This window comes from Polyodon spathula, chromosome 20 (genome assembly GCF_017654505.1).
Source record: "Polyodon spathula isolate WHYD16114869_AA chromosome 20, ASM1765450v1, whole genome shotgun sequence".
Lineage (NCBI taxonomy): Eukaryota > Metazoa > Chordata > Actinopteri > Acipenseriformes > Polyodontidae > Polyodon > Polyodon spathula.
In genome coordinates this window covers 14,807,038-14,820,166 of record NC_054553.1, presented here as the reverse complement: position 1 = coordinate 14,820,166, position 13,129 = coordinate 14,807,038, and the positions used below count along the sequence as shown (strand labels likewise).

At 40.9% G+C, this 13,129-nt stretch overlaps 1 protein-coding gene across 1 annotated transcript in view; it reads right to left on the bottom strand.

Annotated features, from left to right (window-relative positions):
* Window positions 1-220: 220 nt before the first annotated feature.
* The window catches only part of LOC121295597 (55 kDa erythrocyte membrane protein-like), a 44,392-nt gene continuing 31,483 nt past the window's right edge, over window positions 221-13,129 (bottom strand). The window contains exons 6-12 of the mRNA XM_041220451.1: window positions 11,001-11,197; window positions 10,453-10,559; window positions 10,044-10,124; window positions 9,459-9,539; window positions 8,919-9,121; window positions 1,812-1,886; window positions 221-1,240 (exon numbers count right to left, since the gene is read on the bottom strand). Of these exons, the coding sequence (XP_041076385.1) occupies window positions 1,064-1,240; window positions 1,812-1,886; window positions 8,919-9,121; window positions 9,459-9,539; window positions 10,044-10,124; window positions 10,453-10,559; window positions 11,001-11,197 (921 nt within the window). The 3' untranslated portion in view covers window positions 221-1,063. The remainder of the gene's footprint in view (window positions 1,241-1,811; window positions 1,887-8,918; window positions 9,122-9,458; window positions 9,540-10,043; window positions 10,125-10,452; window positions 10,560-11,000; window positions 11,198-13,129) is intronic.

Here is a 13,129-nt window from a genome sequence, read left to right as displayed (position 1 = left end):
CCCCCCCCCCCCCCCCCCCCCCCCCCCCCCCCCCCCCCCCCCCCCCCCCCCCCCCCCCCCCCACCCCCCCCCCCCCCCCCAAAAAAAAGTTGCAGGTTCCCATTTACTTTTATCATCGTTTGGTTTTCCTAAAGCCCCTTTCACAGTGGCATGATTTACCCAGGTCAGAACCTACCCTGGGCAGGACCTGGTGTCATGGGGGTCAGGTACGCAATTTCACACTGCTTTTGGTAAAGCAGGGTTGACCTGGGTGACAGATGCAAGTAAACAATGCGTGTATCAATGCCCCGGAAGCAATTTGTTAATGACTCTTCCATACAAGCTTCTCTGGATTGAACCATTGGCCCAAATGTTGATTACAACAATGTTTCTTCATCTCTGCTGCAATCTGGTTCTCAGGTCTCAAGCAACAAAGGTAGGGCTGAACAAAAATGTTCTTTGTGTAAGTGAAATCTTCACACAGGTGTGGCTGTTGTGTCGGCTCACGAACGACCATCAAGCATTTTGTCTCGCTCAACCAGGGTCTGACCTAGGTATGTGGCTTCAAAGTATGCGGGATTGTGACCCTGTTAGTCTCTGACCCAGGTAGCAGTGCCAGTGTGAAAGGGGCTTATCACTTGTACAGTCTGATTTCAAATCCTAACTCTCCATATGTTAATCTCCCTGAGATCTGGTTTACCCAATCTGGAGAGACTGGTAACGTGGACCTTGCCCAGTTTTAATAGATGAGTAATCTCCACTATTGGCACCAGAGAAGCCACTGTAAAACTTAATGTTACACAAGCAGTGAAGCAGGGATGAGGCATCAGTATTATTGCTGCCAGTTCATCTGTTCTGTATCCATAGGCAAAACACTTGCAAAAGCATTTACCAGAGGCATACACTTCAACCCATGCTAGTGTCTCATTGGAACTTGCACATCCAAACAGTAATCAGACAAAAGTACAAGAGTATTCGAATGGGATTCTGCAACTTTGAAAAGTGAAAAAAAAAAAAAGCATCTGGAGAGTTTACTGATCTTTAAAAAGGGGGTAAATTGTGAATAATGGAGTAGGCTAATATTTCAATAAACCCAGGACACAGGGACCCACTGAGGGGTAGTGCTGGCTCGCTCAATTGCCTCCTCCAGTCCCTTCACAGTCTCCTCCACATCATTGTTAACTAGCGACAGGTCAAAGTAGTGTCCGTACGCACTGCACATGGCGTCGGAGTCCTTCTGTATCTGTGGCAAAGATTCACACTGAAAAACAAAAGTTGTTCTTTATTTATAGAAAAGCCCTCTGAATTGTTCCATGTAGAGCTAAAACGAGGGTAGTCCATATCCAGAGTTTAGAATAGCATCTCAAGGAAAATGAGTGTGACGGTCTAACAATAAAAAAAAAAAACTTTAAAGGCTGCTGTTAAACTATCATGAGTGTTCAATGAAAACATACATCTACTATTTACAGTGACCTTTATATATTCTTTGTATTCTCAGAATTAAACACAACAGTATTTACGTATATTTGTATTCAATAAAACACAAGGAAGCATGTAACGCTTTTTATTTATGTATTTATTATTTATTAATTCTGTTTTATATTCACCATAGTCTGGATTTGAACTGCTGCCCCTCAGCACAACAGGCAGATGTGCTACTGTCTCGCTAAAGGGGAATCCTCCTGTAGTGGGGTTCGTAGTCATGTCTTTATGCACACATATATTGTGCCTATTCAGCCAGTAGAAATCACGCAGTACAAGCGCTTTCACACTACTTTAAATTAATAGACACCCTGATGCAACACACAGTATCATAGAAGCAGGCTGCTCACCTGATTGGCATTGTTGGTCGGGGCGATGAACACCACTAGTGGCGCGAACTCTGCAGTCCGAAGGAGTTTTAGGATCTAAAAAGAATATACATTCATCAACTAATAACAACATTAACAATAGTGATACTAATATGCAACTTTACCTGAGATTACAGGTTTGAATTTAAATGTAACTAACAGTTTCTCAGACAGTAACCAAAAGACAGGGAAAATAACAGTTAGTTCTTCCTGCAATCAGTAAAATGGACCTGCTATGCCAGTCTTTGCTTATGTTATCAATGAATTTCCTTTAAATAATTATGCATGTAATACTTTGATGTAACCTTGAACTAAATAAAAAATGTGGCAGTATTTGGGGCTCCCCTTACTCTCTGCTTGGAGGCTCTGTGATTGCAGCATACAGGAATATCCCCTAGAAAGTGTCCTGAGGGTATCAGATGACTCTTAATTAGGTTTAGGGTTAGGTATGGGGTTTGAGGTTAAGTTTTAGGGCAAGGGTTGCTTAAGGTTGGGGTTGGGGTTGGGACAGGGACAGTGTGGCTCGATTTAGTAGAGTTGCCTTGCTCTGGGAATGCTTGGCACATGCCCTCGAATCACCTGATGACCTCAGGACACTTTCCAGGGGATATTCCTTTATGCTGTGTAAACAATGTGTGGTCTTTTCCACTCCACTTCTGCTGAATGTCTGAACTGTCTCAGTTGCCATGAATATCAAAGTTTTTCTGACCGTCGAGGAGGGCTTTTGTGGTAGCTTTCCGACTGTTTTCTCATTATCTGAGAAAAAATCAAGAATGGCCAGGAAGGGTGAAAAGAGTCGCAAAACCCCAATTCCAACAGTATAAAGAATGTTATGCAAATGAAGTTGGTACTTATTAACATACCTCTATGCAAAAATCAAAAGGGTTGAAGTGGTCGGATTGAGTATTTTCCGTCTAAAGTGGTTACGCCTGTTTCAGAGTCCTAGGAGACGATAACCTATTTAAAACAGGCTCTGTCTAAAAAAGGCTCTGATGTGGGTGCAGTGACTCTGAATACTGTGCCGATGGAGTCCAATGTGCTGCTAGAGATTGCTGCGATTCTAGAGGATGAAAGGGATAATATAGCTGCTATCCAAAATGAAATATGTAATATATATATATATATATATATATATATATATATATATATAAAAAAAAACATAGTTTGATATTTATTTATGCATTAATTAATTTATTTTTAATTTTGGCATAAAATATCCTCCACAACTGAAACTATAATTTACATACAGTATACGTTCTTCCATTTATTGCACTTAAAGGAATTTACTCTTATAAGCAAATAGTTTAATGGCTCTGTGACAGAAATACAATGAGTTCTGGTGATGAATCTTCCTCCCGACCTGTGAGGGCGCTAAAGAACGGAAGGAGAAGTATCTGGAAGGGCTGGCCTGACAGTTCGTTTCTAGGACCGGGAAGTGGGTCAGCCTGGAAAGAAGCGAGACTGTATTGACCTGAAAGGTAAACGAGAGTCAGCTGCAAGTAATAAGGCAGCTGCAACTGTTTACCTAGATGTCATATGGGATTACATATAGGGGCCAGGGCAACGCTGATCTTTTCCTTCGTTTGGGTTAAATGGTGGGAAAGAGAAGGACTGAGAGAGCTCTAGTGTGTAAACAAATTTACATGTTGTGTGTTTATTTCTGTCTGTGAATCATTGTCTGTCTTTTTTTCGCACTATTAGACAGTTAACGCACACCTCCAGAGCTGTCGAAAGGAAAGCACTGTCCGGAGCACCACTGCACTGAGCACCTGCACGTTTTCGTTCACCCAGGACTGATGACTGTGCCGCTGTTTTTGTTCGGGACTGTGCCCTTGTTTTCATCATCCCCGTGCTTTACACATTGTTGTGTATTGCCGGGGATTTATTATACAGGTAATGCTGCTACTTCCCTCATCAGAGTCTAAACTGTGTGCTAAATGGCAGTGGCTGTATGAGGTGATTCGGACTATAGGGAAAGTAAATTATGAAATTAGACAGCCCGATCGCCGGAATGAATGTGAAATTTGCCATGTTAATTTGTTAAAGCCCTGGCAGGCAAGGGAGGTCTTATATATAGCCCAGGCAATATGGAGGATGTCCAGAGACCCCAAGCACAAGAGCGATTTCTATGGGGGAACAATTTGTTCCGGATCAGCAAAAAGAGCTGCGTAAGCTTATTGAGGAGTTCAGCAATGTTTTTTCTGACGTGCCCGGCAGAACAAACTTAGTTGAATATGACAATATCTCTCCACCAGGTGTCACAGTGGAGAGAGACCTTACTGGATCCCGGAAAGTCGACGAAGTGGCGTTCGCAAAGAGCTATGAGACATACTCGTGCTTGGGGGTGATTGAACCGTTCAGGAGCGAGTGGTGCAGTCCGATTGTCATAGTGGCTAAGAAAGATGGCACCAACCGCTTCTGCGTGGATTTCAGAAAGGTAAACGCTATTGCTAAGTTCGATGCATATCCCATCCCTCGGGTCGACGAACTTTTAGACAGACTGGGAAAAGTGAGGCTTATTTCCACTCTGGACCTGAAAAAGATACATGGACGTTTATAGGGATGAATTGGATCTGTTCGATTTGGTATTTGTCAGTGTCTCGTTTTGGACAGTCAACTATACAAAGTTGTGGTTCTTCATTCGTTGACAAGCTTTTTGGTAAGAATTATATTTATAAATGATATCTAAGGCAGATACTGGCAAATCCAGACGAGGTCAGTCAAGTTTGGCAGACCGCTGTGGTCTGCAGAAAAACTAGTATGACGTTTCAGAAGACTATGACAAAATATCTCCAACTTTTAGAAGCAGTGTCTATTGAAACGTGGTATTGGCCCTTACAGCTCCACCGGAAAAGTGATCCAGTATCAACGATAGGCATACGCGTCTGTTGAAGGTTCAGAGATGCAACCTTCAGTTTTTAAAACCATTTCCTTATTAAACAACAGAATGAGGGTGACCCCCCCAACCGTTTTAACGTTATGCACTGTAGTGTAGATCTGCTTGAAAATCTTGATCGACTGTGGATCCAAATCACTCGATAATTGGAACTTTTCCGACGCAATTGGAACTGTGACCTTTAATCCTGAAGTCAGGGACTTGACAAAGAACGTTACGGGCTCTTCCCTGTAAGAGGCACCCAGTGGACAAAGAGTGGGTTGTGGTTATCAACATTGACGGTGACAGAGAAGAGGTGAAATTAATTAAATTGGACTGATTAGTAATAATATCATGGCGGTTAATCCAAGGGCAGTTGGATACTATGTAATTCGCATCGAAGTTTGGCGAGAGCATTTGGCTAGGGTTACAGCCGTTCTTCAGTCTCTAAGGGCAGCCCAGCTGACAGCTAACTTGAGGAAATGTGCGTTTGCCAAAACAGAGACGCAATATTTGTGCTTTTTAATGGGGAATGCAAGGGTGCAACCTGTGGTCACCAAAATCCAGGCTTTGCTTGATGCAGTGATCCCCAAAACCAAGACTCGGGTGACGTCACTACTGGGTTTAGCCGGTTATAACCGCCACTTCATCCCCGAGAACACCACAGTGGTTAACCTGTTAATCAACATTACGAAAAAGAGTGCCCCAAATTTAATTAAATGGTCAGCTGAGTGTCAAGGGGCGTTTGATACTATTAAGCGTAGGCTTTGCCAGGCCCCCACTCTTATTACTCCAGATTTCACCAAACGATTCATCCTCCACACCAAGCATCAGATGCAGGTTTGGGTACAGTCTTGTCCCAAAAAGTAGCTGGAGTAGAACACCCGATATTGTACCTGAGCAAAAAAATGTTACCTCGGGAACGTAACTACTCTGTAGTCAAAAAAGAGTGTTTGGCCATTAAATGGGCTACTCACTCTTTACGATACTACCTGCTGGTACACTCATTTGATCTGGTCACAGACCCCACTCACGTGGTTAAACACAATGAAGGACAGCAATGCCCAGATAATGGTGGTATCTGGCAATGCAGCCCTTCATGTACCATATGGTACACCGTGCAGGGAAAGACCACCAAAATGCAGATTATTTTTCCCAGGAGGGGGAGTAATGGGAAAGGTAGATTTAGCCGAGTGTTCCTTCGGCTCCACTCTCAGCGGTGGGATATGTGACAGAAATACAATGAGTTCTGGTGATAAATCTTCCTCCCGACCTGTGAGGGCGCTAAAGAATGGGAGGAGAAGTATCTGGAAGGACTGGTCTGACAGTTAGTTTCCAGGACCGGGAAGTCGGTCAGCCTGGATAGAAGCGAGACTCTGTTGTAAGACTGTACTGACCTGAAAGGCAAACGAGGGGCAGCTGCAAGTAATAAGGCAGCTGCATCCCTTTACCTTGATGTCATGTGGGATTACATATAGGGGCCAGGGTAACGCTGATCTTTTCCTTCGTTTGGGTTAAACGGTGGGAGAGAGAAGGACTGAGAGAGGAGCTCTCAGAGTGTAAACGAATTTACGTGTTGTGTGTTTATTTCTGTCTGTGAGTCATTGTCTGTCTTTTTTTCGCACTATTAGACAGTTAACGCACACCTCCGGAGCTGCCGAAAGGAAAGCACTGTCCGGAGCACCACTGCACTGAGCACCTGCACGTTTTTGATCACCCAGGACTGATGACCGTGCTGCTGTTTTTGTTCGGGACTGTGCCCTTGTTTTCATCATCCCCGTGCTTTACACATTGTTGTGTATTGCCGGGGATTTATTATTTGACGGTCACCAGACCTGGAAAAAGAGAAATAAAAGCACTTATTCACTGAATCACCGTTGTCTGTTCATCACTCCTGCACCTCATCACCGCTACACCTGTTCCCCTTACCAGCCACTTTGCTGTATTTATTCTCTTTTATTTGGTTTTGCTCTTAGTACTAACTTTATTGTATTTTATAACTGCATTTATCTGTCATGTGGGATTTTGTAACAACTGTAAGTCGCCCTGGATAAGGTCTTCTGCTAAAAAATTAATAATAATAAACAATTAGGCTACACTAAAATAGGAGCTCTCTAACTTTACTTGTTTTTCTCATTGTCCTGATGTACTTGCTTTATTACGGCTTTATATTAAATGTATCTTCTCTTCTTTCTCCATATCTCCTGAAACACATGTCTGTTTTGTTTTTTTCCGCCTTTACTACCTTTTAGTCCCACCTGTCCACTGATTGAAATCCTGAAATTTGTGTCATTAACATATTGTTTTCTCATTTAAATACTGAATCGTTTTCTTAACTTATGTACATTGTATCCACTCCACCTGTCAGAAAACAGCAGAAAAGGGTTTCAATTTATGATGGAAACAACATTCGGGATGTCGGGTTAAAACAGATGGAGACACAGAGTTTCAGACCATCATAAGGCACTTTTGATATTCAGCTCCAATGTGTCTCTCCCAAATAATATTGAAAAAATAACAAATACAATATAACACGATTATGAAAATATCAACATTAATATGTTTTGGTCAAAGAGGAATTTACTTTTGTATATTTTCTACCTAAAGTTAACTACTGCAACTCAGAAACATGTGTTTAATTTGAAACAAATAAAAGGGTGTATTTATATTTTCTTAATATATTTGAAGTTTCAGGGTATTAAGGATTCAAATAATCTAATACTGGGAAAAGACAGATAGAAAAATTTCTAATTTCTAATAGTTTGAATTTCTAACGTGAAGTTAATGTTGCAATGTTGAAAATTGTTTCCTTTTACATTTAAAATGCATGATGTTAAAAATATTTAGTCTGAAAGTTTAGTTAATATACAGCTTAAATTTATTTCTGAGCTAGAACTGAAGCTGCAGGTGCAGAAGTGAACAATGTAGCAGTTTGAGTGTGATGCCTGCTCTGTGGTGGGCTAAGATGGCTGACACGTTTCTTTTCTTTACTCATATTTGTTTTTGTGGTCATACCACATAATCATACTACTAAACCGCGGGTATGGCACACTTCACTCACACACACAAAATTCTACCGAATTTCTCATCCTTGACTTTTATTATATTAATTAAAGAAAACAAATAATAAAGTTATTTACAAAAATATAGTAAAACAAAGTACAGCTGCAACTTCAGTCCACACGACATCATATGCAACTTACACCTAACCCCTAAAATGAACCCCTTCATCTAACCCCTAAACCTTACTCCTACCCGTGAACCTAACTGTCATGACCAAACTAACTCTAACTACTATTTCAACACTGGTTTTTTTGCACCCTCTAGCTGCCTATAGTGGCTACTACATCAGAAGATCACCGTCCTGAATTAAAAGGTAATACGCAATAACTTTTAACCTATATTTCATAAATAAATAATCTCTGTATTTTCCTCACTTTGTCTAAAAATGAATGCTTAACGAGAAAAAATTTGGCAGAATGTTCTATTTTTGAGTGTGTGTTAAGTGTATTGTAATCCTAAATCTAATGAAGTGGTTTATAATTTTGGAGGTTGGAATTTGGATGAATGGACAACATAATTTTGTTTTACATTCTACTCCTGCTGAATGTCTGAACTGTCTCACCCTTGAACTGTGACAAAATACATCTGTGACCACTTCAAGTTGGTAGCTCATGCAATCCTTTCCTTACTGTAAGGGAGGTTATTGCCCCCGTGATGCAAGTTTGAATTTCTCTCTTTCACCTGTATTCTGAGATCTGGAAGCTGAAAGACCCGTCTGTGTTTAATAATGAACATGCCATTTTATTCCTCCAAGATCACATCATTTTACTAAAGCTTGAAGTCTGTCTGCCCTGCAAGTGGCCAGCTGATATTAAACTCTGAGTGCCAGACTGAGCCTTCCAAAGTGAACAATGGGCGAGTTATGCTAAAGACAAATAAACGACAAATTTTGCACTGCTTGCACCAGTAGATGGCATCAATAAACCAAAACGAAAGCTCAAACCAGCCAAAGGAGGAAGCGAGAGTGGAGGCGAGCACAGCTCTAAACAGAGAGGGCTAACTGAAAAGATATTTACAGAGAGAAATGCACTGAAGATACTCACATGCGCTGTTGGATTTTGATTTTCAAAACCCTGGTTCAGACATTAGCGCTTGGATCGGAATAAACACCCAGCTCAATAACTCAATGTAATCCCCTATGTTGCGAGTACCTGCGGCTCGACATCCAGGAGTGCAATCCTGCCCTTCTCGTGGATCTTGTGGATGGTTTCAAGCTTGGTTCCGAAAATGTGTCCCTGGAAGCTGCCGTACTCCACCAGCTCATTGTCTGCGATGCACTTTGACATGGATTCCTGAGAAATGAAATAGTACTGTTTCCCTTGCTCTTCGTCTTTCTTCTGCGGTCTGGTGGTATCTGCACAGAAAGAGAAAGGCACTGTAAACAGCAGTGATCACCGTGCAGCACACAGCTTACCATGGGAAGCCTTTGTTTCTGCTGCAAACGAGGAGGAAGGACGCAGAATTCAGTGCTGTAATGTCATTCTTACTTTGAAATATTACCCATGTTGTGGCTCAATAGTTGCATAGCAACAATCAGTACCATTGTATCTTGTGTCCATGGCATTGCTTAGCAGTATTGACACAGATAGAGCTGATCAATACAGTTACACTATTTGTTAGGTCAGAAATATCTTCCAATAGTGTCCATGCACCACAGGGCAGCTCCAGTATAACAGTTCAAATGGACTTACGAGGTGAGGGATACTCAAATCTCTCTGGGTACTTGGTGAGTAAAGTGCTTTTGATATGGCTTCTTCCAACTCCTGGGGCACCTGAGGAAAAACAGGAACAAAATAACAGCCTATACAAAAGAATGTTGGATTGGCAGAAGAAAAGATTACAATACCACCATGCTTAGCTGGAGAGGATGAATGATGTATTACATGGAATAACTTTCATTTATTTGAAACATTAGGACTGCATGCTTTTTTAAAGAGTACAAAAAGCCTTTTTATCAATGAAAAGGACATAGCTTCATTGAGACCTTGTACTTCAATTCATATCGCCCAAGGCTGTGCTGGACATGAATGTTAGGCAAGGTATAGCAGGAGATGCTGATCACACTACGTCAGTGAGTACGTCTTGCAGAACAAGGTGATTCCACCCTTATAAAAAGTGTATCATAGTAAAAGCATAGTAAAGAACATGGTAAATGCAGAAGTATAACCATGAACAAAGCTTGGTAAAACTGCAATAACACCATGATCAACTTTTATAAGGGCTGGATGTGACCCAACCCCAGTACTTGTCCCATAGTTTTGGCATTGCTAGGTTACCTATGAGAATCAGCGTTTTCCTTTTGAAAGCAGGGAGTTTCACAACCTCTTCATAGGAAATGACATCCAGCTGATCAAAAACTACCAAAAAGAAAAGAAAATGAGTTCCATTGTAGAATGAAATATATTTAATAAATGCATACACAAATATAAATGTTAGAAAGTACATATTCTTGAATCCCCCCAAAAATGTTGATTGTCAAATACTGCCTTTCATACGCTATTATGAGAAGAATGAGCTACTGTCTGAGAAATATTACACTCTGCACAGGAATGCATGTGGTATTTTTTCTTCCCTACATACAGTAGATATTAGACTATAACAATGAATGGGCTGTGTACAGAGGCAAGGCTTTTGAAAGGGGTTCTCAACATGTGTTGGATCACTGGAGGAGACCCCTGCACGTACTTGAGCTGTGCTTGGCAAGGTACTTGTCTTTGCATTTCTTCTTCTTGCCAAAGGGGCTGCAGGACTGGGTGCCCTGCTCGCTGGACTTGGTTTTGCTCGCTACACGCCTGTCAGGAGTCAAATTAGGGGATGTTATGTGACAGCTTTACATAGTTACAGAGATCTACTAACACTACCTTTTAATAATCTGAAGCAAGCCAGGCTTTAGGATAGGTAGAAATAAAGAAATGCATGTGCTTAACTGACATTCTCGTAGGCTAGACACAGGCTTTCTCTTAAATCATTAAAACATGACACCTGAGCTGGCTTCCAAATATCAGATTGCATTTTCAATTAACTGAACAGTTTGAGTATTTAGATCATCCAATTCTTAGAAATTCATCAATACTTTGTTCTAAAACTGAAAGAATGATTGAGAAGACTACCTGCTATTATATTATGTGCACATGACTTGTGATAAGGTAAAGTCTTCCAATGTGCACTGCGCGTCTCAGTGAGAACCTCTTTGCTTTGGCATGAAAACGGTGAAGCTTCACAAGAAAACGTACCACTCCTGCAGTTCAGGGGAGGGGATCAGACCTGCGAACCCTGACTCTGAGCCCTCCAGCCTGCCTTGCCACCAGTTTGGATCTTGCTTGTTGATAATCTGGATGATGTCACCTGTTTTGAATTTGAGACCAGCTTCCTTGCATGGTACGAGATCATCTTTCATTGGATCGTAGTCAAACTGAGCTCTCATGTACATCTGAAGAGAGAAACACACAGAACAGGCCTGCCTCCTGAATCATGGCACTAACCTGCTATTCCCTGGGAACTAGAGTAAACAACTGTAGGAATGTTTTATGATTTTAAAACACTGGAATTTTTAAACCACAAAAATGTATCCCCACCTCCAGAGAGATGGTAAGAGTAAACATTAAAATACAGAACAAAGTATTATGTTCTGGGGAAGAAGATAATTCTTTAAGTGCTGCATTTCTCTTAGGTGGCCTCTGATCTGTGTGATCCCAGGTTGAGAAGCACCTGAATATCTGACTGAGCAACTCCTGCTGCTCTCGCTAGTCAGGTGTATTAAAAAGACCTGCTGCTGAATCAGGCCCATACATCAATACATTCATAGCAGCTACTGCTCTGGTGGTTTAGTGGATTAGTCTAGTAAATTTGACTAGGATCTAGGTTATTAGTGTTTGTTCTTAGATGTCCACAAGCCAGGTCTACATGACGTAAGAATGAGAGGTCAAGCTTTATGTCATCTACCGTCACTTGAAGCATCCTTCAATATGCCGCCAGACTGTACTCCTTTTCAATGTAAAACGTGGGAGTGAAAGAATCTCAAAGATGTACTCTTTTTTTGTAAAAATGACTACACCTTTTTTAAAGAAATCACACACAGTATGTCTAGATTAAAAAACAAAATATTATTTATATACAGCATTGCCATAGATATGGCAGCTCTATGCAGGTGGCATTAAATAACAGCTCTCTATAGAATAACATGTTATCATTTTGATTTAATCTAGGTTACAACAGCCATGCCAATTTTTAATATCTATTTTTTTATAGAACTGAAATGCATTCCTTCTTGCTAAAGACTGCAAGCTGAACTCTCAAGAGCCAGCAGATGACACTGGAAAAGCTCTAAAGCTGAAAATAAAAGGACTGGATGAAATGGCAGTATTCTAGAAGCTACTGTGTTTGTTCTACAGAGAGAATAGTCACCTTTCTGTGTATTGGCTTAGAGGAAGACATGCCTGATAAAGAACAAATGTAGTTGAAGACACAGGACATTGAATGAGAAATGTCAATCACAATGCAAATGATTCGACTGAGAGTGTGTGTCTGTCTCTGTCACACCCACACCACGCTGACAGGCAGTGGGGTCTGTTCACCTAATCCAAGCACCATTGAAACAGTACCATCTCGAACAGTACAGTATGTCTGAGTCTCGCAAGTAAGTTTATTTCTTCAAATGTACGTAAAATGGTAGGGTTGGTTCGAATTTAATATTTAAAAAAGTTTCAGTATTTAGACTTGCTGTTTTTTTAAATCCATTGAATAAAACCAATTGGGTTTTGTAAATAATAATAATAATAATAATAATAATAATAATAAATAATAATAATTATTATTATTATTTTGTATCAATGGCAATTGCACTATTGTTACAAAAACCGTTAAGTCACAGTGGAGGAGAGATCTGTTTTAATTCAGCCTGGAAAGAGCTTGCTAATGAAAAAATATACACGTTTAATCCCTCTTGTGTACACAGTTAAATTTTCTGTAAAAAGAAGAAAATGCAATCCTTTATCATATCACCACACATGGTTAGCCATGTGTACAAAACTGTTTAAATGCTAGTAATAATCGGCATAGACTGGTCACCGTGCACCAGCGACCCCTGTAGGGCTTGACTGTAAGCCGCCCAGAGCTGCGCTGTCCTCTGACGCTGTAGCTCTGAGGTGACTGCATGGTGGGTCTGCAGTGTGAAAAGAAGCGGTCGGCTGACAGCACACACTTCAGAGGACAGCGTGCGCTCGTCTTTGCCTTCCCAAGTCAGAGCAGGGGGTGGTAGCTGTGAGCTGAGCCTAAAAATAATTGGCTACTCTAAATTGGGAGAAAATTATATTTAAAAAAATCCAAAAACCTACTAATTTTTTTTTCTTTTTTTTTTTTGAAA